Source organism: Chanodichthys erythropterus, chromosome 11 (genome assembly GCF_024489055.1).
Source record: "Chanodichthys erythropterus isolate Z2021 chromosome 11, ASM2448905v1, whole genome shotgun sequence".
In the NCBI taxonomy this organism is placed as follows: domain Eukaryota; kingdom Metazoa; phylum Chordata; class Actinopteri; order Cypriniformes; family Xenocyprididae; genus Chanodichthys; species Chanodichthys erythropterus.
This window is the reverse complement of record NC_090231.1, coordinates 5,198,063-5,225,721: the sequence shown is the minus strand read 5'-3', so window position 1 is coordinate 5,225,721 and position 27,659 is coordinate 5,198,063. Positions and strand designations below refer to the sequence as shown.

General features: G+C 36.0%; 1 protein-coding gene across 3 annotated transcripts in view; it reads left to right on the top strand.

Annotated features, from left to right (window-relative positions):
• The window catches only part of adamtsl3 (ADAMTS-like 3), a 231,238-nt gene that overhangs the window by 198,081 nt on the left and 5,498 nt on the right, over positions 1-27,659 (top strand). For 2 of the 3 annotated variants that reach the window (XM_067401093.1, XM_067401091.1), the window contains 9 exons: positions 3,671-3,798; positions 3,893-4,021; positions 12,302-12,484; positions 13,045-13,167; positions 14,722-14,937; positions 19,282-19,465; positions 23,640-23,844; positions 26,447-26,550; positions 26,644-26,858. In XM_067401093.1, the coding sequence (XP_067257194.1) occupies positions 3,671-3,798; positions 3,893-4,021; positions 12,302-12,484; positions 13,045-13,167; positions 14,722-14,937; positions 19,282-19,465; positions 23,640-23,844; positions 26,447-26,550; positions 26,644-26,858 (1,487 nt within the window). The remainder of the gene's footprint in view (positions 1-3,670; positions 3,799-3,892; positions 4,022-12,301; positions 12,485-13,044; positions 13,168-14,721; positions 14,938-19,281; positions 19,466-23,639; positions 23,845-26,446; positions 26,551-26,643; positions 26,859-27,659) is intronic. The other variant, XM_067401094.1, reaches the window with a different exon arrangement.

The window sequence follows — 27,659 nt, the reverse complement described above, 5'->3', positions numbered from 1 at the left end:
AACTATTAGTTTATAGTTAATTGAGAGTTAATATATTGTAGTTTCTACATTGTTAATATATTAATAGGCTGACTTCTTCATTCATTGTCACTGTAATTAACACAGTTATTATTGTTTAATCAGCCCACATGTAAAGAGTTAGATAATGTTTTTTTGAGAGCAGCAGTGGCAGTGTGCCGTTTTTTGTTTGTTTACCTAATAGTGACTCTGATGATCGAGCACCTGCTCTAAGTTGAGCTGGGATATGCGCATATTACTTTTTTTCTTTTCTTTTCTTTTTTTTTTTATGTTTTGTCAAAAACGTATTAACTGTAAATAGTCTCACTTTAGATTAGGGCACAGAAAATGGGAATATGTCATTAATTAAGTGCTTTAAACCAACATTTATTAGACATTAATTGCATTAGTATCAAGTGAACACGATGAACAACTATGAATTAACTATAAACTAATAGTTTGTTAATGATTTGTAAGTACTTTATGTCGTATGCTTAAGCCGTATGCTTATTATAAATTGTAACCAAAATATGTTAACACAGGAACACTGCAAAACAATCTTTTAAATCAGTATTCTTGCCTTGTTTTCCAGTAAAATATATATTAAGATAAAGATACATTTAGATATAAATAAAGATATATTTACTCTAACCACAAAGTTGTGTAAGACTTGTTTTCAGACAATATGCCTTAAATTGCATTCAAATTAAGTTTTTGTAAAAAAAAAAAAAAAAAAAAAAAAAGCAATTATCTGCATGCAAGTTCTTATTTTCTCCCAAAAGAAGTCTTGTAATCATTATTTTTTCATTAAATGTGGCATGTAAGTGAAGTGTAGGATAATGTTTGTGATTGTGAAACAATGCTGCCATTGTCCCGAGGTTGATTTTCCGCACACGTTTGTGCCTGCGAGTCGGTCCAGACGTGCCATCACATTTTAGATGATATCTTTTCTATGAGTTCGATACTTCAGACATGACTCAGCTGGTGTGTTTGTATTAGTGGGTCTGAATGAGTGGGCTTTCATGAGATGTGTGCTGGATGGGATACAATGCACATTTTGTGCCGGCGTCACTTTGTGGGTTTGGGTGGGAGCAAACGGAGAGCTCACTACACCCTGGAGGCTTCTAACAGATCCTGACTTTCTTAATCACTCTGTCTCTGTTCCAAAACATAGAGAGCTTCCATGCTGTGTTCTGTATTCATAGGCAACTGGCTCATAAGGCAGCATCCTTACTAAAACGTGTGTGTGTGTGTGTGTGTGTGTGTCTTTTTTGAAAGAAATGAATACTTTTATTCAGCATGGAAGCATTAAATTGATCAAAAGTGACATTAAATACCTTAAAGACATCCTTTTCATAAAGAATTCTGAAAATATGAAGCAGCACAACTGTTTTCAACATTGTCAATAAACATAAATGTTTCTTAAGCAGCAAATCAGCATATTAGAGAATGTTTTCTGAAGGATCATGTGACACTGAAGACTGGAGTAATGATACTGAAAATTCAGCTTTGCTTTTTTTTCTAGTTTTGAAAACATAGCCAGATATTACGCTGATACCTTCTTTGGTGTTATTCTGTTATAGGATCAGTCTAAGAATTTTAAAACTTTTTGCTCGGGAGGCCCACTAGACCGCACAAGTGTCAGATGAACTCCCTGAGCAGCACAACGGCGTCTGCACAATAAACACTTTAATCAGGTATATAAACACCTCCGAGGGTTCATCACGCTCGCTCTGATTGACTCTTCTGGGATTCCTGATTGCTGTTGGAGATCACGTGAAGAGCGAACCAGAAACAGAAGAGTGGCAGAGCCCGAGGGAAACCTGTGATTGATATACAGGAAATAAGAGATTGGACCAGATCTCGACCTGATCCGATGGTGTGACTGTTGATTAAGACACAATCGTGGTGTGTGTTTTCATTGAAAGGGCACAGAGTGCTGCATTGAGCTCCTGTGGTTTCACTTCTGTAATATATCGAAACCAGTCGTTGTTTTAACCCAGATACAACCCGGTCTAAGTGAGTCTCTAATTGTGTTATGCTACATTTGTGGGTTAGGGAAATGCGATAAAACGGTTATATTACTGATCTCTACCTTTGAGGAAGGTGTAACGGTCAAGTTGGAGCATGTGTGACTTGACAATGAATCACATTACTGCCTCGACATCATTGAATTTCGTTACGAATCACACCGTTTGCGGATACCATAGAAATGAATTGCCAAATGTGAAGCCTTAAACTGAATCCTACCTTTGGTATTTTCTGTGATTTCTCTTATAAAACAGTGTAAATTCTAAGTGTAAATAAGTCTCAGAATGTGTCTGTCAAGTTTCAGTTCAAAATCCCCCACAGATCATTAGCTTGTCAAATTTGCCCCTATTTGGGTGTGAGCAAAAACACACCGTTTTTGTGCGTGTCCCTTTAAATGCAAATGAGCTGCTGCTCCCGGCCCCCTTTCCAGAAGAGGGCGGAGCTTTATCAGCTGGTGCTTCAGATACTCAACAACAACAAAACTGGAGAATCTCACGCAGCCAAAATGACAGAAATTGATCAATTTATGGAGTTGATTCAGCTCATCGACTCGCATGTGCCGTCATGTTAATCTTTTGTGCAAATCCAGCGTTTGTGAAGTAGTCCGCCGTAAAATGACGCAAATATATAACCCTTCACTGACTTTATAGGATGCCGTCGGTACTGTTTGTGTCACTGTGCATCAAATGTTGAGGAAGATTCTGAGCTAAAATTCATTGGCGTTCCGTTTCTGACACATGCTGTAAGCAGTAGACCAATCACAACAGACTGGGCCATCTGACCAATCAGAGAAGAGTAGACTCTCGGAAAGGAGGGATTTAGAAAGAACAAATCCTTATCTGAGCTGTTTCAGTCACTGTGAGAAAAGAGATGATGCTGCAATGTATATTATGAGAAATTGAAAGTGTTTTTTGACCTTGGATAACCTATTGTAGGAGACCTTCAAAACTAAAAACTGAATCCTAACTTTGGTATTTTACGTGACTTCTCTTATAAAACAGCATTTTTATTCAGTGTAAATTAGTAAATAAGTCTCAGAATGTGTTTGTGAAGTTTCAGCTCAAAATACCCCACTGATCATTTATTATAGCTTGTCAAATTTGCCCCTCTTTGGGTGTGAGCAAAAACACACAATTTTTGTGTGTGTCCCTTTAAATGCAAATGAGCTGCTGCTCCCAGCCCACTTTCCAGAAGAGGGCGGAGCTTTAACAGCTGGTGCTTCAGATACTCAACAACAACAAAACTGGAGAATCTCACGCAGCCAAAATGAAAGAAATCTGAGCTGTTTCACACACTGTGAGAAAAGAGCTGAGGCTGCAATGTATATTATGAGAAAATGAAAGTGTTTTTTGACCTTGTATGCATGTAAACCTATTGCAGGAGACCGCCAAAACTAAATTAGGAACCTTTATTCTTAAATTGCATAATAGAGGCACTTTAAATGATTAAGCTATTTTCCCACAAAAGCAGTTTATTCAGTGTAGAGAAGCCTCTCCTCCACTGACATCCATTAAAAAAAGGCCTCTGGTCTCTTTCCCTGTTACACTTTTTTTAGTTACTTTGAAATATTCCCTTCAGGTGTCTTTGACAGTATTCCCTGAACTCTGCAGCTGATTGAACGCATCTCTCTTGCCCTCCCCAGGGTATCATGGGACAGCGGTGGAGAGGTACACATCGCCAGCCCCGGCGCCAGTGATGTGGGCACCTACAAGTGCACTGCCACCAACGAGTTGGGCTCCGATTCAGAGACAACACATGTTCTGTTGGCTGGTGAGACATTATTGCACACTGTTGCTCTCTGTAATGACTGTTTCTATAATGACTGTTTTACATGCAATGTGAGCTGTTGTCTTTTTTCAAACAGAAACTCCCACGATCGCTGCCTCACAGAGAAACACGTCAGATCTGAGGAGTGCCAGTCTGAAGGTGGTGGTTGGAGGTGTTATCACTGCCCGTTTAGGTGCCAACCTCACCCTGGAGTGCCCTGTCAAAGGTGAGGAATGATTTCACAATTATATTTTGCATCTTTTAAGAAATCATCATATGTCATAAAAAACATGAAGCATATTCTTATTACTCTAAAGTGAACAAAGATGATAAATTATAGAAATATTTTATAATTATATATTCTAATAAACTTAATATATTCTCCATTGCAGCCTCCATGCAGATGCTTTAAATGAACAAAATACTTCACTTGTGAAAAAGTGAACATGTTTGATGTGTGCATATCCTATGCTTAATAGCTCTTGTCCATGTGGTTTTGGTGAAAGATTCGACTAATTGGACAGAAATGATGTGTAAAGTCAACAGGCTTTCAGGATGCTGGGCCCCTTCTATGGGATTTATGCTGTGCTGCATCATTTACTACAGGCAATCTACTGAAAAACAGGCCTCCTGTTGGTCTACTGTACTACAATATTCTTTATAGAGCTGTCTATAGATTTCTACCTATGCAATGAGTGGTCTAGCGAATTTCAGTGGATATCATTCAGATATAATTAAAGTCTTGGTGAATGATACTTTAAAATAAGACCAGCTTTTGGGATTTTTCGGTCCTAAAATGACTGCCTGTTTCTTTGTACCTTCACCTCACGAGATCAACAGCCTCCTTTAGGGTTTCAAATTTCATAAGCCTAAAATGGACACTATCTCCCTTTCACCTCCTTTTTATTTGCTTGCTTATATTAGGGCTGGGTATTGACACAAAGACACAAATTTCACGATTTGATTTGATTAACAAGCTTTTGATATCAATTACTTAGGATATATATATATATATATATATATATATATATATATATATATATATATATATATATATATATATATGATTTGTATACAAATAATATTTATAATAATACAGTTGAAACACTGATTGATCGATTACATGAGGCATGATATGGATTTCAGTAAGATGTACTGTATCTTTCAACATACCTTCTGATGTTCATGTTTATTTTGTGCTGTAAATAGTAGTAAAGCAGAAGAGATGATCAGTTAACGTGTGCTTCGCTTTATCTGAGGTGACAACAGCGACGTTCACACCACATTAAAGAGGGACAAAATGGTATTAAGGGGTGCATAGTGCTGAAACCCTATTGTAATTGTTGAAATTTCCAAGGATCAGCATTCTTGCCTAAAAGTTATCGGGCAGACCAAACAGTAAAGTCATAGAGACTTGAAATTTTGAGGGCTGGTAGTACTCACACTGTCTACAACGTCACCACAGCTTGACCCGATCGACCTGACGGGGGCACTACAGCGGTTGAAAAGTATGAAATCGCTTATAACTCCTAAACTGTGAGACATATGCTAAAGTGTATTATACCATTGGAATCCTTGGCTCAAGACAACCTCTCAGACAAAGGCCTCAGATTTGACCCTCGTCCTGGCAAAATTTGGGGGTATTTTGGATTTTTTGAAAAACCCACTTTTGCAAACTAGTCCTAGGTTTTTGGCCCGATCGGAACCAAACCAGTGCAGCAAGATGCTCTGGAGTCTGATTGTGAATAATAAAAAATAAATAAATACATAAAAAATTCATAAATTAAATAATAATAATAATAAATTAAATTTCGATTCACAGTCCCTAAAGGCCACCAAAACGTTTAAAGTGAGCGGAGCTACTTTTACAAAAATGTAAGAGCTCAATCTGTGGTCATGTGAAAAAGGGCACAGCAACTAGCCACTTGGTGGCGCTATAACATGGAAAAAACTAAAAATGGCTATAACTACGCAACCCTAAGTCTGACTGACATGGAAATTGCCATGCCTTGTCTTTGTCCAAGATATCAAGACTGCCTTTGAGGACATTCGTGCATCTTGAAAAAAGTGACCGCCGGCAGCCAATGAATTTTGAACACCTATTAGACAAGGAGGCCAATCGGAACGAAACTCGCTGGGCCTATTTGACTCACAGCCCTGGAGGACTGTGAAAAATTTTAAATAAATTGGCCGCCGGGGGACACCTCATTTTACGCATCACATGTGCAAAGGATCGTGTATCATGCAATTTTTTGCACACGCCCACAAAATTGCCTCTAGGACTGCCACTGTCCATCGAATCATTCATCAAATATTGGAGATTATGTCAGTTTTTTTTGTTTTTGGCTCAACCTCTGTTGCACATTCTTTGGACTCTCTAGGTCAACAATTATCAAAAAAAAAAAAAAAAAAAAAAATGAACTTTAGCGTTTGGATAGCTATAGCCGAGTCATTTAGAAAATAGACGTGGCCAAGTCTACCCAAAACCCTAAACAGAAACTCGTAATTTCACATCATTGCGTGCGCATATGCGGCACATGATTGTAAAGAAGCATGCTAACTTTTATGGAGTTCGGCCCATAGGTGGCACTATAACTGTTAAAAAAAGGTGTAGAAACCACATATTTCCTATGATAAATTGCCTGAATTGGCAATAAATGGTATTTTCAATATATGGTCTAGGTGGTTATATGCTTAAATAAAACATTTACACATGTGCTCAAAGGCTTTAAAGCGCTTGAACCCCAATAATTGCTGCTTGCAGCTATATTTATTGTTTGAGTAATAAAACTGCCAGAATTTGAATTTGAAATGTAACAAAGCACAAAGCTTATAGTGATTAATTGGGTGGGAGGCGCGGGACAAAGTTCTGTTCATTCATCAACTGAAAACAGCATAAACCATTTATTTAAAGATTGTTTTAATAATCAATATCGGTTCATAATAATGAGAATCTAATATTGAGAAATCTATATATATTTTTTTTTTTACCCAGCCCTAGTTTATATAAATAAAGGCCTCTCTCAGGCCACTCTGTCTGTCTTCACTCCCCGCTGCAATTATATAGAGCTGTTTATCTGGTGATTTGGTTGATGCAAAGAACACCTGCTGTTAACAATGGCCTCGCTGCAGCAGAAAGACATAAGTGTCAGCTGTTCTCTCGTGCTTTCATCACCATCTGATTCCATGAGATGAATAAACGGGATTTGAAGACAGGTCCAGTTGGCTTTGACAGAAAGGACGGCATAGGCAGCCACAGAGCAGTGCATTATGGGTTACGATGTAAGCAGATACTGTAATTGAGCGGTTAAACCGACGGTGTGGAGAGATGTGTTGTTAGAGGAGCACACATCCGGATACACACCCCTGTACCACAGCCGTCTGATCCAGGTTGCATGCAGAGCGTAATTCAGTCTGTTTATCACGCAGGTCATTAATGATGGCTCCATTCTAAAACCTAGTGAGCTGACTACATAGACAGCTTCCATATAACTTCAAAAGTGACTGGTTTTGGAACTTTCTACATAGGTGGCTATCCTGTGCATCATACAAGGAGAACAGTATTCAATTCAAGTTTATTTGTTTAGCGCTTTTCACAAGACATATTATTTCAAAGCAGCTTTACAGAAAAAGATTGTTTCACTGTTAAAATTTAGGGAGTATTCTGTTATCAGTCTAATGTACTCATTTAAGCTGACACAAGCAGTTACATTATTAGTGCTCGTAATAATTACAATATATAGACAATATTACAATATTTGGATAATATTATATTCCAGTAGCTTGACAAATAAGCTTGTTTTTTTTGTAAATAACTCTACATTACATTTTTAATACTTTCCAGTATTAAATAAAATATAATTTTGTGTATAATCATTGGCCCACATGAAAAAAATTGAACATAAAAGGATCTGTTATTGTCTAGCAATAAACATTAAATAAACACATTTTATTTTATTTTCAACAAATGGTGTGAAAATATTAATTGTGAACCTCGGAAATCCAAACTGAATATTATTTGAGCTGTTTTATGTTTTGATCATTTTATGTTTATAATATTTTATATTGTTTATAGTTAAAATGCTTACAGCATAGAAGAAAAAATGGAACATAAAAAATATATTTTTTTTTTCCTGATATTTTTAATTGCCTAGCAATAAACATTAAACAATCACGTTTTATTATTTTATTTCATTTATTTATATCTAGTATTTATTTATTTTTTGTTCATTTTTTTATTTATAAATTGTTTTGTATATAGTTAAACACAGCAAGATATTGGAATAAATCTGTTTTTTCTGATTATTTTATTGTCTAGCAATAAGCATTAAATAATCACATTATTGTGTTTTTTATTTCATTATTTTTTTTTTCCTGTTAATTTAAAAATAAATCATTATATTTATAGTTAAACACAACCAGGTATTAGAACAGGATATATATATATATATATATATATATATATATATATATATATATATATATATATATATATATATATATATATATATATATATACGAAATATTGATTTGTGAACCTCAGAATGTGAAACTGAATATTATGTGAGCGTTTTAATTTTTTTGTTTAAAGTTGAAATGCTAACAGCAGAAAAAAATGGAACATTGACTAGCAATAAACATTAAACAAGTTTTATAATTATTTTTTTATTTATTTATATGTATTATTTATTTACTTTTTGTTTTGTTTTTAAAATATGCTTATAAACACAGCAAACTTTTTTTCTGATTGTTTTATATTTTATTGCTAGAAATGAACAATCACATTTTTATTTTATTATTTTTTCTGTTATTTTTATATAAGAAAAAAATAACAGAAAAAAAAATCAGTTTTTTTCTGATTACATTATTGTCTAGCAATAAACACATTATTTGATCTTATTTTATTATAAATTGTTTACATAGTTAAAATATCAAACTACAGCACGATTAAAAAGAACACAAGTTCACTGATGTGCTTTACAACAACAAATACAAAACCTAAGATAATAATAACAATATGATACAAATTAAAATAATGAAAAAATTGATAAATAATTATCGGAATAGTGAAAATAACAACACTAATAATAAAAACAAAGATCACCGGCATCAAATAACCTCCTTTAAACTCTCTACAACAGGTCAAAAGCCAAAGAAATGTTTGTCATTTGGATTTGAAAATAGTGCGGGATCTCTTCTAATGGGTGTTGGAACAGAGCATGTGCTTGCAGTCAGTAGGCGGTCAGCACTTAGAGATAAACATTTTGTATGTGATATATCTTCTTTTATGTTCCATTTTTTCTTCATAATCATCTCGTTATTGTTCCTGTGTACGTTTCTCCTCCCCGTGGAAATCCCCTCTCCAAGAAAACACAGAGGTCACTACAGCGGCCACTATTAATCCTACCTACATTAACAACATCAATTCCTGCCATCTTTGCAAGCATGCCTGACTGTTTACTGGTGCCAAAGTATGTCAATGCCCACGTGTACGCTTGATGCACACACACACACACACACACACACACACACACACACACACCTCAAGGCCTCCGATGTTATTTTCCATGTGTCTATTCATTGGCTCTCAGACTAACGGCCGTATGTCAGTACTAATGTCTCCACTCGGCAGAACGGGGGACCATAAAACTCAGACTCCAATCCATGTGCTGCTCATTATTTTCACCCGGGCCATCCCATGGGAACTGGTTGGAGGGAGGCAATTTGCATTCATTGTGCCCATTTGTTCTAGTAATTTGTGGCAATCTGCTGGCCTCTTGTTGATCTGCTCTTTGAATCAACATTTTCTGCGGTTTGAATAATTCTTGAACTTTGATGTTGACATAGGAGTCTTTTGAGGGCAAGATAGCAGTTGCCCCAAAATACTGGATCTTGTTGAGTGATTTGTCATGAGTTTAGGTTTGTTTTTGGGAAAGTTGCTCCCAGACCAGTTTGTTTGGCACTTTTCATGAATGGGGTACAGGCTCTGAAACGTTAACCGCTATATATATGAACCTTAAAGAGGCCAAACTAAATATTATGTGAACTGTTTAGTTTCTATTCATTTTATTTAAATATTGCCATTTTTGCAACACATTTTGGCACATCTTAGTTTGTATTATTCTGTTATTATTATAAAATTAACTAAATTAGCTCCTACTTTGGAGTCTAAACCAGTGTTCTCAAACTCCTGGAGGGCCACAGCTCTGCACAGCTTTCTCAGCTCTGCTCCAACCCTAATCAAACACACCTGATCCAGTTAATCAAGGTCTTCAGGATTACTAGAACCTTCCAAACAGGTGTGACTTGGAGCTGGTTGGAGCCAAACTGTGCAGAGCTGTGGCCCTCCAGGAATTGAGTTTGAGACCACTGGTCTAAACCAGCACTATAGGAACTATCAGTGACATAAGTGCAAGTTGACTGGTCAAATGCATGTCAAACACCGGCACCTGCCATTTTTAAAAAGCAGTGTAAACATATTTACTTCACAAACATATTTACTTCACAAACATGGAAAACAGCGATAACGGCATTAACTTGCTGTCTGCAGGGTTGTGATCTTTTCTCCGCCTCAATGATATGTAATACTGAAAGTTGTCATAGGCCGCTTCAGAGTTCCCATTCCCAGTGTGAATGCAACCATGAACATGGCCCGGGGAGACATTAGTTTTCGGGGAACTATTCGGTGGTTTAGACCAGGGCTCTTCAAGTAGCTTCATTCGAGGGCCGGATTATCAAATCAAACATTTGAGGTGGGCTGGGGGTGGTCTTATTGGTAAAAAATATTTTATTAATTATTAGGCTTAAATGAAAATATTCTCACAATGAGACTAGGTAACCACAGGTAAAACGGTGACACTTTATTTTAGGGTCTTTTAACTAGTTGCTTATTAGAATGCATTTTACTAGAATATTGGCAGTTTATTAACAATTATTAAGCACATATTAATGCCTTATTCTGCATGACCTTATTCTTAATCCTACCCAATACCTAAACTTAACTTCCTTACTAACGATTAATAAACAATAAATTTGGAGTTTATTGAGGGAAAAGTCATAGTTAATAGTAAATATATGTTCCCTATACTAAATTGTTACTGGTAAAACCATGGCTACTCACTACCACTATCAAATGATGTTATATATGTATATATGTTATATAGGCCTATAAAAAACGCCTAAACACAGGTACAAACTACACCTAAACAAAGACATGAATTATATATTTGCCTACCCACCTAATAAATATATTGCAATATAAATGGCTATAACATAATTTTCAATATAAATATTCCACATTTCCACAATCCATGGTAAATTACTACAGTTCATTAATGGTAAATGTTTGTAAGGATGGTGATTTGGGGATTTAAAAGTCTTCTATCTTCATTCATAACAAAATATGAATGAAGGAAACGCACGGAAAACATTTCTCAGGTCAGTCGGAGAAACGTGCATGGTACGAACAGTGCGTATATAGCCGTACAGCTGCAGGCGCCACTGCGGCCACGTATCTAATCAAATTTAGCCGCACCACCAGAAAAAGGAGGAGGGAGATTGGGGTGCCACGGGCCGGATGAAGATGATTGGCGGTCCGGATTTGGCCCGCGCGCTGCCAGTTGACGAGTCCTGGTCTAGACCCTACTCTGAAGTAGCAGCTAATTTAGTCTCCCCAAAAGGAGTTCCTAGAACTAAAATCGTTCCTAGTTCCTGCAGTGCAGACACAGCAAAATCCAGGTACTTCAGCTAATAGTAGTGTGCAAAAGCCCATAAAGAATGAGATTTTTTTTGTCTTTCAAACATTTTTTGTAATACTTTTTGCAATTTTATTTGGTAATTGGGGAAGTAATGCAGACAAAGGATTGTGTAAAAAATTTAGGACACAGCTTAATTAAAATTAATGGTAACACTTTAGTTTAGGGTCCAATTCTCACTGTTAACTAGTTGCTTATTATCATACATATTACTAGGATATTGGCTGTTTTTTAGTACTTATAAAGCACATATTAATACCTTATTCTGCATAACCATATTCCACATCCCTTAATCCTACCCAATACCTAAACTTAACTACCTTACTAACTATAATAAGCAGTAATTATTAGTTTATTGAGGGACAAGTCATAGTTAATAGTTAGTTAATAGTGAGAATTAGAGAATTGTGACCATATTAATTAATAAAAAATATAATTTTTAAACAAAATATAAGTAAAATTAAAATGATTAAAAAGTATTTGTTAGATGCAGTAAAAAAGTCCATGAGACAGGACCGGCCAGAATCACTGTTTTAGTATTTGACTTTCATGCTGTGATAATTTTATGTTCAATAATCGTTTACGTAACATATCTAACATTTCTGACAACATAGAATTTGTCCTTCCAACACCTTTAAAAAGTAATGGACACCAAATTGCGCCCTACTCATAGAAAGTGGTGATTAGTGTCAGCTCCAGACTTGAGCGTGAATTGATTGATTGAGAGTGACTTGATGTTTGTCTCTGAACAGGTGTGCCTCGGCCAACAGTGAGCTGGCACCATAAGGAGGGTCCGCTAGGCGCCAGCGCTAGTCCCCTTCTGAATGGATCATTGCTCTTGAGAAACCTCACGCTGCGAGACTACGGCACCTATTCCTGCATGGCTGCCAACAGCATTGGAAAATCGGTGGCCTCCAGCCTGCTGCGTGTGGCGGGTGAGCAGCGATTCCCATAGTAGCCATATGTCAGTCGACACTTCGCCGGGTGACAGGGAAATCCTTGCACGACAGCACTTCGGTGCTAAGTGAACCACACTTTGTGGGTTGGCTCCATTTCCGACAAAGTCAGCTAACTCAGCGGGAGATTTGCGAGTCGCATATTGATATTGGCATCGTTTGGCGTGTCTTGTTGAGAAATAACCTGAGACCTAAAGCCTACAGGGGTGGTAAAATCCATCTACGCAGCAAAATGAAGACAAATACCCTTCTTTATAGAGGCCGTTCATCTCTGGAGATCTTATAGGCCACAGACAGAAGGCAGTCAAGGCCTTGTTTGGACTCAGATGACAACTTCCCTCAGTATTTCATTAATTGAGGTCATTTCTGTCTTCGTTACAGTCAGCTGTAATCTCTCTGCTGATTGGAAAAATGCTCTAAGAATAATAATTCAACTACTTGAGGTCATTCAACCATCAAAAAAAAAAAAAAAAAAATCTACCTATAGAAATGCTTTGGTTGATTGTGAAGTACTTGATGACACAATGCTCTTTTAATAGCAGGAGGATCTTTGGGTGAATCCGAGCACCAGCCTTCAAAGGAGATGAACAAGAAGAGGGTTCTGATGGCCTCTGTGATCGGCACCAGTGTCACGGTCAAACCTGGAGATATCTTAAGGATCGGTATGGCACTTTTCATGCAGTTTAAATGATATGAGCTTGTTTTAGAATTTAAACACCATACAATTAGTCTTACCTTCTACTGTTGTCAAAAATATTGATATTTCGATATGTATCAATACTGAAATATCGGAAACAGATCCAATGCTACTTTACTGCAGTATCATTACACCAATACCAGCTGAGCATTATTGATCTTTTCTCTCCAACGGCGAATTGACACACACCCGCCTCCTGTCACTCACTCATTTTGCGCATAATTTTAGTAATTCCCGCAGGTTTTGCGCTCACATCAAAAGCGTGTGCACCACTGATCTATATAAGGGCGATCTCATAAAGCCACCACTCAAACAGATCACAAGAAGCAAATTGATTACTCTTTCATGACTCTTTCATTGCGCTTAAATGGTCAAATACGTACAAAATTATGTCAAAATGCCTGTCTTGTTGAGGATTCAGGTAAATATAGTAAGTTTTGGAACGTAAATAGTTGAGAAAGACGGTATATTGTATCTGTGCATTAGCTCTTAAAGTGACAGCAGCCTAATAAACCTGATGCTGTCTGTCATGTTAATCAAAGAACAAAAGACAGAGAGAAAATCACTCACTGATCTTGACTGAATAAGTTTTGTAACTTTAATTGTAAGCATTAATCTGTATTTCAATTTTACAATGAAGAGAGAGTTAGTTACTTTGCTTCATGACCATGTGGGCCTTTGCAGGTGTCTGAATGATGTCACATCCTGTCACATGATATTGATGATATTGGTCCCTTTATATTGGTTACTCCGAATGGTATCGATGGAATTCATTTTTCCGGACATTCTTTCTCATAACAAATCAACAACTTCTACATATAATTTTAATACCATGTCAGAATAAAAAATGTATACATTTATTAAATAAATTTATTTATATATATATATATATATATATATATATATATATATATATATATATATATATATATATATATGGCAGTTTTGCCTGTATCAAAAATGGTATGGAATTTCAATATTTTTCAAGGCATTGTAGTGAAGTTGGAAATTCCAGTATCTTGAATAACACTATTACCTACATAATTTGACATTTTTTTTATTGTTTATGATGGTGTACGACTTGTTTTCAGAGAAAATGTCTTTAATATGTATTTTTCTTATTACGCTGGCAGATTTTGTCATGTATTTTTAATTTGTTTCATAAAGTTAATGTATTTTATTTCAAGAATTTTAAGATATTTATCCTGAATAACAACTAAAAATTGCTAATTAAAATCAAATACATATTTTCTTCTACAACATAAACAAATTATAGCTGCTAAATTAATACAGCAGATGTTTAACAAATTAGACAGCCTTTGTAGCTCTTATTTATTTATTTATTTTTTGTGTGTTTGTGAGTTCAGATTTCCAGTAAGACTGTTTTATTGAGTCTTAAATGCATTTTAGTAGGTTTTGCAGACTTTAGTGAATAAATGGTTTGCTTTTTAAGACTAATTACACATGACAGGAGACGTCAAGTCCATTTCCTCTTGAAATTCACCCATAACCCCTTTAGGATGTCCGGTGGTCCCCAGTCACAGGAAGCCCATCAAGTGGTCCCATCAGAACCAGACCCTAAAGCAGAGTCCAGGCGCGAGCTACCGCATGCTGGTGGGAGGACGAGTTCTGGAGATGAACACGCATGGAGGGAAATTTGATGGACGTTACGAGTGCCAAACACAGATCAACAACCAGCAGCGTCTCACAGCTTGGATTCATGTGCTTTCACAAGGTGAGTTTGAACAGAAACAATATGTGTACGGAGAAACAGCTCTCTTTAGTTTTGGAACAGCATACAGTAGGGTTGTCACAATACCATAAACATATCTTGTGATACTATACCAGCTGAAGTAAATTCATAATTCAATTCTACAAAGTAAACCAAAATTTCAAAAATACATAAATGAAAACAGAGCAGCTTTTACTCACTGTCTGTGTAATTTCATTCGCAATTTGAAGGAAAGAGAGATTCATGAGAATTTGACCTTTCCTACAAATATATACTTCACACAAAAAATACATTTTTAATGTTATAACAGGGATTTGATAATCTCTAAAAATAAATTCAAAAGCAAAACTTGTGAAAAGAATATATATTTAAGAGTGGAAACGGCTAAATGAAATGAACCAGTAAGTTCTCCTCTGCTGCCATCTATTGGTTATAGTGGTCATTTCATGTCTTTAAATATTTTAAATAAGTGCTTGTTTTTCACCAAATGTTAGTTTTCTTATATCGTGAAACTTTTAGTTTTACAAATGGGGACAATCTTTGAAAGATGAACAAAAAATGTTTTTGGTCATCACATTAAAAATAACATTTAAATTGTAAAATATTCAAACTTTTGAGTTTTGAAGTGCTGGATAAGGTTTTGTGAAGACGGTTGCATAAATAGCCTAATGTTATTGATGTTTTAAAATATACAATTCTCAATACAAAAATATGAAATGTTAGAAAAAATTAAATAATAGGCCTATTTTTAAATAGAAAACTAAAACCACCAGTAGGTGGCAGCAAGTCTTAATGATTGAGTCACTGAATCATTCATTCTGACAAACTGATTCTTTCAAAACTGCTGATATATTCAGGAATGACACAAATGGAGAGGCTGCTCACTGTAGAGAAAATGGTGGGAGGTTGAAGGTCCAGCAACACCCTAACCCTGTCGCTAAACTTAATTAGGTCAAGCTCCACCCATTTGATCCACAGAGGTGGAGCTGGACTTGTTTGAACTCCACCCAAGATGTCCAGAAAGGGGCAGCTGGACGTCATTTTTCTCTGCTGTGAGCACCACTTGAGTAAATGACTGTTGTGTCAAACAGGGCGGGGCTGAGAGCCGCGGGAACGGAGCGAGGCCGGTGGCGTGAGTGTTAATGAGAGTAGACAACATTTTCAGGCATCAGATGCATGCTCTTGATTTGAAAACCTTTCATATTAAGCTAGCGTTTTAACGATTCCTTGCACTACTATCATTATCTACTGTCTATTAATCTAATATATATAAAGATGTTTAGTTTTAATGAGCTTTATGTTAGGGATTTAAGAACTACACTATGCAATTGCAATATATGGTTTTGTTCTTTATAAATTAATGTATTTTGTTGTTATTTGTGATTGGTTTTGTGTGTCTTTTTGTTGAATGTATAATGTGACAATAAAAAAGAAGCAAAGAGTACCCGTATAAAAGTGTGTGAATGATGAATAGCAGTCTTCCGATGAAACTCAGCACCCAGAATAGACAGAAGTAAAATTGTTATGCGTTGTGTTGAAGGCTTGGACATGAATTGTACCTCAGTTCTGTCTTGTAGAAAACCAACCACTCGGAGAGCTCATTTGTGTCTTGTTAAAGCTCCATGTCTTCCTTTCAGTTCCCGCACAATGCCAGGAATTTTAAAAGGCAGAGATGATTGTGTGGATATTCAAGCCCAGATTCCTAGAAACCTTTAAGGGCTTGTAAATGGTCTCTGTAACCTCTCACTTAGAATCAGGCGATTTGGCAGCTACTTGGGTAATAGTGCCTCTTCTCTGATAGTACTTGCCTGATGCTGTGATATTGATTCATGCCGTACCCATTTCATCCTTTGAAACTGAACTTCACTGAACATGTAAACATATTGCTGCATCAAAGGAGTGTACATAAATACATTGTTTTTAGGGATGCATGATAAATTAGTACCATATCGGTTATTGGTCAAAATTAGGCTTTTTATTTATTTATCAGTATCTGTTTATGTTGGATATACTGTATATTGGCCAGTATTAAATTGTTTAAATGATTATTTCTCCTACTTTTATATTTGGGGGCTGTTTACACGACACCGTTTTCAACTAAAAATGGGAAATGTTTTATGTGTTTTGGCCATTCATTTACACGACAACAGCATTTTGGAGGTCTAAAAATGAAACTTTTGAAAATGTGTTTCAAAGTGCAAGTTTTTGAAAACAATACTGTTATATGTTTAGTCTATAGGTGTGTAGTGTTTTTTTTTTTTTTAAAGTGACCGCCAACTACTGACCTGGCAGCATAACAGCATTTTTAGTTTTTTTTTGTGGATCTGTATGAACTGTTATTGTTTTGACAACGTTTCTGTCTGTGCTCGAAACTTTTCATGCATTTTGGCCATTCATTTACACGACAACAGTGTTTTGGAGGCCTGAAAATGCAAACTTTTGAAAACGGGATTCAAAGTGCACGTTTTTGAAAATGATAGTTATCATTTCTGTTTAAATTACAAAAATTTAAATTAAAACAGTGACATCATGCACATGCGTATTACATGTTCAGTCTATAGGCGTGTAAGTGTTTCTTTAAAGTGACATCGCCACCTACTGGCCTGGCATGAATAATACAGCGTTTTTAGTCGTTTTCGCGGATCCATGTGAACTGGGATCATTTTGACGTTGTTGTCTGTACTTTTCAAAAATGCAAAGGAAAAACGTTTTAGTTTTTAATACATTAAAATAATACATTTATTTTTTAATACTTAAAAATAATACGTTTTAATCATTCAAAAGTTTAGGGTTGGTAAGATATTTTAATATTTTAATGTCTCTTTTGCTCAACAAGACTTACAGTAAAAACAGTAATATTGTGAAATATTATTACATTTAAAATAACTGTTTTCTTTTTAAATATGTTTTAAAATGTAATTTATTTTAAAATTAATTTTCAGCATCGTTACTCCAGTCTTCAGCGTCACATTGTAATGATCGGCCCTTTTGGTCGATTTTACATGAATTAAAATGGGGTCAGATTAAACTGTGGATAAATAAGATGTATTTACAATATTCACATGGAACTTAAAACAACACAATAAAACTAGAATAACTTAGGCTGTTTAAAAGCGTGGAGTCCATTTACACCATACCCTAAAACAGTCCTTAAGAGTCCTAGTATCGTGCTGAAAGTCCCAATGTGAAAGTGTCCACTGGTGTATACTGTAAGTCCTGAAAGTGGTAATCCAATGGAAAAGTGATGTGGTTTGCTGGAAAGGTAAGTCCGTAAAATGAAACTCCTCAATCCAGCTTGTGGTCTTTGCTTGGTGAACCTGTTTGTTTGTCATGCTGCCTCCTTTATGCTGGCTTACTTCCTGGTTCCGGTCATGTGATCAGTCACATGACAGGCAGAACTATACACATTTAAAGACATACACACATTAAAATAAGTAAGAGGAATAAAATGGCTAAGGCAACATGTAACCCAATTAAAACTCAAATATACATAAAACCATCGTGTTATATATATTGAGCGGATAAAACACGTGTCTTATGTGACAACATGATCCTTCAGAAATCATTCTAATATGATGATTTGCTGCTCAGGAAATGTTCGTATTATTATCATATGTATATATTGATGAATATATTATTTAATGCTTAGAAAGTTCAGAAGAATTTATAATTTATTTGATTTTTTTTTTTTTTTTTTTTACTGTGTAATTCACTGTCGTTATTGATCAGTTTCATGCATCCTTGCTGTATAAAAGTATTAATTTCTTTCAAATAAAAATAAAAATTTTACTGAGCCCAAACTTTAGACTTTTAATGCTATGTGATGAAGCAGTTAAAACATCTGATTTTCGCTTTAAGGTCTTTACACACTGAGTTGCAATGACTTTCGCAAAACAATACAAAATGAGTCTTCAAGCAGTGAGGATGATTTTGTTGTCCTCTCTCTTCCTAAAAAGAGAAAAAGAAAGAGGAAATATTGTATGGTGGCCCTGAATTGTCAAAACACCTCTCAAAGTGCTTGCTACGGATGCGAAAAATGCAGAAAATTGAACCCGATTCGAAAATGTCTGACTCAGTGTGACCTTTAGTGTTTTATTTTTAATTTATTTAGTCCAGATAATCTAGAATTTTATTATTGATAATTAATAGATTGTCAATACTAAAATTCTATAATATTTTACACTATTTACTATACTATAATAATATACAATGTTTTACATAAATAAATGAAAAAACAAAAAGCAACAAATCTATTTTAATAATTTTCTGCTTATTGGTATGAGCCAGAATTTGAATATCATCACTTATCGTGCGTATACTTCTCTTTGTGTCTTTTTCGGGTGTTAGAGTTTGAGTGGCGTTTGGGCGAGTGGAGCTCATGCAGCGCTTCCTGTGGCAACAGAGGGACTCAGATGAGGAAGGTTAGATGTCTGACATCAGAGGGCAGGGAGACGCCTCATTCGGTCTGTCATCATCTTCCCAAACCAATCAGTCAACCACGGCCATGCAACATCCTGGACTGCCCTCCCAGGTATACTTCCATAAGTAAACAAATAAATGTATTCAGTAATCTGAAGCATTTGGCATGACACACTCTGCATGTTAGTAGAGTAGAATGGTTTCATACACAGCTCGTTTCTGATGAAGTCATTATGGCAACTGAGGTGATTGTATGGTATCACTTTAGGGGGGGTGTTTGAGGATGGAAAAAAAATCCAAAGGGAGTTATTGTCTATATCAGTAAGCACTGCTTCTGAACTCCTTGATTGTACTGTATAATTACCCCAAATCTCTGAACGTTAGTGATTTAGAAGTCTGACAGTGTCAGTCGCTCTGTCTTTGATAAATGAGCGTCTGCTGATGGATCTCTCCATAGACTTTGATATAAAGAGAGCAGAACCCTTCACAATCCTGTGAGCTGTGATACATTTGACTGCGAGCAGCACCCCGGTCCTCTGATTCTCAGCCAAAGTGCCTCTCTCCATCAAACAGCCCATCTATCATCCCCTTCCCAGCATTAGTCTTTTCAGGGGCTGTGCGGACGCTCAACGAAGCACATGAATCAAACTGCATGGGTCCAATGGGGCTGGAGAAGAGCAGATATCAGCTGTCAGTGTAAAAGAGCGTCTTTTTGTCGGTGCACTGGTCTGGCTAGAGAAGTCCTTGTTAATTTTTTACCATTTCAACAAAGTGCAGAGAAATCAGAGCATTTAGAATAAAAGGTAAAAAAAATAATAATTATATTTAAATCATAAAACTTTATTTAAAAATATGTGTCCCGCATTTTCATGTCACTACCGAAACAGTGTGTGTTTTACTCTATTGGCTGAGACTGATTTTAACACACTTCTACATTTTTGATCAGGAAATATTCCTGTGTTCCTCCCTCTCGCAGCCTCTCTTTCAGAGTAGACAGATCCATCATTTTGAGTTAAATGTGTTTAAAAGTCTGAAAATCTGTGTGTAACTTTTAGGAACGTCACTACCAAACACCTTTTTTCTGCAATTAAGCACACTTTTTTGGGTGTTAATCCATAAAATTTAGTTTTTATGTGTGTACAGCTGTTCAGAAATGTGAAATTGTCACTACCGAAACAGTCACAACTGAAATGTGGTGAAGTTTTGCTTGTGACGTCTTTGTTTTTTTGGGTGTTATTTGATCAAATTTAGTGTTTGTGCCATTGTGTGTGTACAACTGTTCAGAACTGTGCTATGCAAATCATTAGTATTTTAATGTTTTAGTATGCGAGTTAAAATCCTGTCATGTGATGTGGTCACTACCAACACATTACTGTCACTACCGATAATGTGCAGTCACGACTGGAACATGGGATGTTTTATTATATTTTATTAGTATATTGAATGATCAACTAAGATGTTATTATAGTGTTTGGTTCAATGTATATTCAGACTAATGAATCCTTCACTTTGAAATCAGTATGATAAACTTTATGCCTTTTACAAAGAAAGATTGGATTCAAAATACAACAAATCTCATAAATTACACTTGAAATATTGTTAAAATTGTAATTGTTATTGATTTACTGTGAAAACAATTTTAAAAAAATAGCAAAAAAATATATTTACAAGGTAGATGTAAAAAAAAAAAATCTTAATCAGTCAATGTAACCCTTCTTATTAAATTATTTATCATTGTGTTTCAGTAGTGGCACATTTGGAGAGAGAATTAACTGTACAATTACTAGAAATGTATACCTTGGATATTATACAATTTGCATACATGCAAAATTTGTGTGAAAAAAAAAAAAATGTCAAGACGTTTCCAACTCTGACTTTGAACCAATTCTGTATGGCCCATATTCAGTATAAATAACTGATATTCTTGCCAAAAAGAGAGAGATTACATATGTACACAACTTCCAGCAAAAACCACCCCGACAGGTCTAAAATATAAACACTTATAACAGTCTTACCATAGTGAATCAGGGTGAGACAAAAACACTTTTTGGAAGAAGGATTGATGAAGTATTGACTCATTATTTAAAATTTGATCTTTTTAAGCCAAAAGAAAGTTACATAGTGTACCTTAAATTTAACCATTGACTTTGATCAGAATACTCTCTACATCTCTTTACATAACATTTGCCTCATGTAAATAGCCTACATGAAGTATACAAATAAAAAAAAACAAAACAAAAAAACAGCTCAATACAGGGTAGGGCTGTAATGTTATTTGATGATATTGTATAATCATTATTGTTGATTATTGCAGTAACACTTCAGTATGGGGAACCATTACCGTTTTTTAACTAGTTGCTTATTAGCTTGCATATTGGCTATTTATTAGTACTTATAAAGCACATATTAATGCCTTATACTGTATGACCATATTCTACATCCCTTAATACTACCCAATACCTAAACTTAACAACTAGCTTACTAACTAATAATAAGCAGTAAATTAGGAGTTTATTGAGGCAAAAATCATAGTTAATAGTGAAAATGTGTTCCCCATTATTGCTTTTGATATTGTAATAATTATTATTAATGTATAATAATATAATACATACAAATGTTTTGTGTTTGGGGAAATCTCGCATTATATTCTGGCTACGCAAACAAAACAAGCTAAGAACCGTATTTGAATTAGTTTACTGCTTTTTATGCATTAGAAAATCTAAATTTTACATTTACTAATTATTTTAGTAGCATGAAAAATCAAAGCAGTTATTCAAACTGGGAATAAATTCTATACAGAAAGCGAGCAAAACGTTCCTTATGACTAAAGTGTGTTCATAAGCTCAACAGTAATGGTGGTTATAATGCAAGAAAGAAAAAGAAATTGCATACAATCTGAGCAGATCTAAATGTCACAATCAACACTTTTCATTCATTTTCACATTAAATTTTATTCGCAACTGCCTTAATAGATTTAGTTTAATTGTGCAGGGGCATTTTTGCCCCCTTATTTGGAATTTTGGGGGGCATTTTGGTGACAAAAATGATGAATTTGCTAATTCAGCATAATTTTCATAAAGACAGTGTGAAATGGCATTTGAAACACATTTAACTTCTTTAACGTCATATAGTTGCTTATTATTTTTATTTTATATTATTCTTATTTTCATTTGGCCATTAGCATATTGCAATTTAATATTGATAATTTAATTGACATTTTTCATTAAAAAAAAGCATTTTTGAAAAGCATTTTTGAACAATAAGCCCAGGGACATTGTTAACTCAAAATATTTAAGACATTTCTGTTAAAAGAAGATAAAATACAAATATTAATATTAGTAGACCAACTTTAAACTTTAACTAAATGTGTCTTTAACATGAAAACTAAAAATATAAAAATAAAAGCTAATTCAAAACATTAATAAAACTACCTTAAATAACACTAATTTAAAAAAGTAAAACGCTCAATTTTCGATTAATTTTCTCAACTAAATATTATTAGCACATACTCTCGCTCTTTGCTATAAAAGCAAGCAGGAGTTTTTTTGCAGAGAAAATATTCCGAGTCTGACTCATTAGCATAGTCCACGTTTCATATCGTGAGTTGATTGATCGAGGGTTTCAGGGTTTCACAGAGAACACAGGATAGATAGTGCACACAAACGCTCTCCGACTTCTATACGTCCATGCCAAAAACATCATCTGATTATTGCCATGCGTCTGGGCTCAGCACATGAATCATATGGCTCTGTAAAAGCGCTTAGCGTCAGTTCAGAGCCATCAGCGGGAGATCCTCTCACAAAGCGTGTCTTTGTTACTGCTTCTCTCGCTCTAACACAACCCCAAATGCCCCGCAGAGGCTCCGAGCTCCCCAGTGACTTGGGTACAACCTGTGCTTTTTCAAGAACCAGAAATATCCAGCCGTACGTATCGCCAGTTAGGAACGCTGTTGAAATGTATGGCGATATATATTCTTGTCGGTTTGGAATGGCACAAATCCAGAGTTAGCTAGAAGTTTGAGGATTGTTAGTGAGTGCAAAGAAAATTGGTAACATGCAGCTAGCAAAATGTCAAGTAAAACATCTCATGGAGCTTCAGTGTGAAGATAAATCATATCCTGTAATAATTATATATAATGTTGTTTACAGCTGAAGTGTGTGATTTCTGCTGCACTAGCAGTGCTAAATGGAACTATAATGACAAAATGGCACATTATAATTAAAATGTAACCAATTTTGAAGCTCTTCTGACTTTGAACTACTGCATGTTCTTTTTGTATATGTCAGCTGGGCGTCAACAGTGTGGTCCAAATGCTCCAGTTCCTGTGGGCGGGGCTTCAGAGAGAGGCGGGTCTCCTGTCAGCAGGTGGAGGCATCAGGAAGCATGAAGGTTCTGTCCAGCGCCGCGTGTGAAGGATTTCCTCGACCTGAAGACAGGGAAGAGTGCACCTCTCACACCTGTGTGGAGTGGCTCACCGGCCTGTGGGGGAAGGTACGTTTACTGACACTTTTATATTCATTCTAACCTCTTTAATGTGGAGCAATGATCTAAAATAGTTTCATATCTGGTCATTTTGAGATCACTGGCATTAGTCGGTTACCAGTACAGCAGATTTTCTAATATATTGACATTGAGCCATTTCGGTCCACCAATATACGCAATTATTTAATTATGAAATATTCTGTCGATTCAAAACGGCCAGTGGAATTGGCGAGTGGAATTTGCATGCCAAGCCACTCCCTTGAACATATGGGTATGTAAGATGGCGGCTCGCATCCACTCATTCAGGATTCAGGACGTCATCCCGGCCATTCAGCAGGGTGGTTCAGGGTTATGGCAGGAGGAACATAACATCTCCTTTCCTATTTCCTTTTATGCCCCTTTTTACAAGATGTAATATAAGTCTCTGGTGTTCCCACAGAGTGTCTGTGAAGTTTCAGCTCAAAATACCCCACAGATCATTTATATCTTGTTAAAATTGCCAGTTTTTGGGGGTGAGCAAAAACACGCCATTTTTGTGTGTGTCCCTTTAAATGCAAATGAGCTGCTGCTCCTGGCCTAAGAGGGCGGAGCCTAAGAGTCAGGGTGCACTAACAATGTCAGAAACAGTGTTCAGTCCAAACCGTATTCGGACATTAATGCCTGCAGAGCCAGAAAATATATGCTGCATGGAGATAAAACAGGTATAGTTTAGTTTAATTACGGCTATAACTTCCAAGCCTGTTGTAGCGGACCCCATCCGAATGATGGCCAAAACTTTTATGATGTTTATTGTACTTCACATAAAAGATAAAATGTTCGTTGTCACTCCAGAAAACCACAGAAAGCTTAAAGGGTTAGTTCACCCAAAAATGAAAAATAATGTCATTACTCACCCTCATGTTGTTACACACTCGTAAGACCTTCGTTAATCTTCTGAACACAAATTAAGATATTTTTGATGAAATCCGATGGCTCAGTGAAGCCTGCATAGCCAGCATTAAATCATAGCCGGCAATGACTTTCCTCTCTCAAGATCCATTAATGTACTAAAAACATATTTAAATCAGTTCATGTGAGTACAGTGGTTCAATGTTAATATTATAAAGCAACGAGAATATTTTTTGTGCGCCAAAAAACAAAACAAAATAACGACTTATATAGTGATGGACGATTTCAAAACACTGCTTCAGGAAGCTTCGGAGCGGTATTAATCTTTTGCGTCGAATCATGATTCAGATCGCGTGTCAAACCGCCAAACTGCTGAAATCATGTGACTTTGGCGCTCCGAACCGCTGTTTCGACACACTGATTCATGACGCTCCGAAGCTTCCTGAAGCAGTGTTTCAAAGTGTGTACAGCATGCATTTACACAGCTTTAACCAGCAGATGTCCTCAGTATGCAATGTTCTGAGTAAATAGCTAGTGTAATCAATCTAATCTAACAGTGAATTTAGCTGACAAAGTCAATATAGTGGAAAAAAAACAACACCTAGTCTTTTTCACTGCAACTTCAAAGGAAGAAAGACAATATTGTCGAAACTAGAGCTGGATACCTGAGGTCATTTTATTTTACACTGTTTGCTAGCCTGGCGTAATGATCTCATCGTTAATACTTCTCACCATTTATTCTGAGTGCATGACTAATCAAGGTCGACACAACAATCTTTTAAACGTCTACAAACTCTCAAGTCTCAGTTGAGCTCAAGTGCACAGAAAGGTCATATGTAAACCAATATCCATCAAAAAGGTCTTGTCAATATAGCAGATAAATAAAACAATGTTAAGTCAAATTAAATAGTCAAAGTCTACTGTATGTGCTGGTTTGAGGTTCATCACCAGCTGCAGTCATTTCCTAATCTAATAAATCAAACACCTGCGATCAGCAACTCCCTGCTAATGCACTCGGATTCATGTAAAGTAGTCTTGTTGACAAGTTTGGGTGAGTAAAGGCAAAATGCACAAGATATAGTACCTTAAATGCCCTTAGATGGCGATATTGCTTCTTTATAGCAGAAACAAACTGCTGCAGAAAAAGTTAGGTGCCATGAAAAATGTAATTTGTAATCGCTTTACTCATCACAAATGTAGTGGAGTAAAAATCTTCATTTACTTGCTCAAAAATGTAGTCAAGTAGAGAGTAAAAGTTGCCAATATCTTTGACACTCAGTACAACTACAAAGTAGTCAAAAAGATACTTAAGTACAGAAACTAATTACATTTACTCAAGTACTTCACACCTCTGCGTTATCGTTACAGCTGTGGTGTGGACAGTGCTATGATCGTTCTTGGTGTGAACGGCCTTTATGCAATCATATAAAAATGAATGTCATTTGTCAAATACCCACAATCATGTTTATGTTAGGTTATTTACATTTACATTTATGCATTTGGCAGACGCTTTTATCCAAAGCGACTTACATTGCATTATACTATACATTTGTATCTGAGTATGTGCAATCCCTGGGATCGAACCCATGACCTTGGCATTGCTAGTGCCACGCTCTAACCACTGAGCTACAGTATTTTGTGTCAGAATAGCTGCATTTGTTAAAACTTTATCCACTTTGCATATACTTTGGTTTTAATGCGTGTCACGTGATGTGTTCAACAGTGCACGGGTCGTTGTCTGGGTCCTGCGGTGGCCACACAGAGCCGAACGGTGTCATGCAGACACTTCAGCAACTCCACGTCCAAAACATGTGACCCAAAAGAAAGGTGCCAGACTTATATTTAGCATCACTTATTCTCACATTCAAAGCTCTTTTAATGTGTTGTGAATATAATGTGTGATTCCCAAACACCTCTCAGGCCGTCATCCGTGAGGAACTGTTCATCCGAGATGTGCAACGTGCACTGGAAGGTGTTACCGTGGAGGACGTGTACCGTGGCGTGCGGCAGCGGCTTCCAGTCCCGAAGAGTGGAATGCGTCCATCGGCAGAACAAAAAAACTCTCCCCGACCAGCACTGCGCCTGGCAACGGCGGCCTGTTACCTGGCAACACTGCAACGTCACTTCCTGTGGCAGTGGGTCTTTTAATTTTAGCTCTAAAAGCCTTTCTTATAAACCAGCCTGAGTGTTAGTACAGTTCGAAAGATGCTTGCCCTTGTTTGACACCATTAGAGCGTTCATGTTTAATAAGGGAAAATATTACCGACCTGAGGGCGAATTATATTGGCTTGTTCCATCACTCTTGAAGACCTGCTATTTGTCCGTCCGTTAACACAACTTCCCGAGAGAATTCGCTCTTGTTCCCGGGGTTTTCTTTTCTTCTAAGCTCGGTCATTTCAGGAATCCTGTCTGTCCAAACATCTGCTTTTTGTTCTTCACTCCTCTGTGCTGAAACTTAATGAAAAATATTTTTTTGTCACCTAACTTGGTTCTGGGTGCAGAAATATTTCATAAAATAACACCAATAAATGAACTTATATTGTATTTAGAGTAGCATGTAATGTTGCTTCACACACCGCAGTGAACAGGATCATATCACGCTCTTTTTAATAAACAATAAATCAACTGATAATACTAGTGAAAATATAGCATCTACTATGCAAACCAGTTAATGCACCCCTGACTGTGTTAAAATCCCCCTGTGGTGAAAATCAAGTTTTTAATGTTGTTTATATGTCTATGTGGTGTTTTTAATATGCTTCAAGACAAACCATGTGCAAATTAATTAATAAACTGTTTGATATGTAGTCATATGGAAGAGGATTAGGGCCAAGCAATAATAAAAAAAAAATAAATAAACCCATCTCGAGATTAAAGTTCTTAAATTTCGAGGAAAAAAGTCGAGATAAAATGTTGAGAATAAAGTCATTAAATTA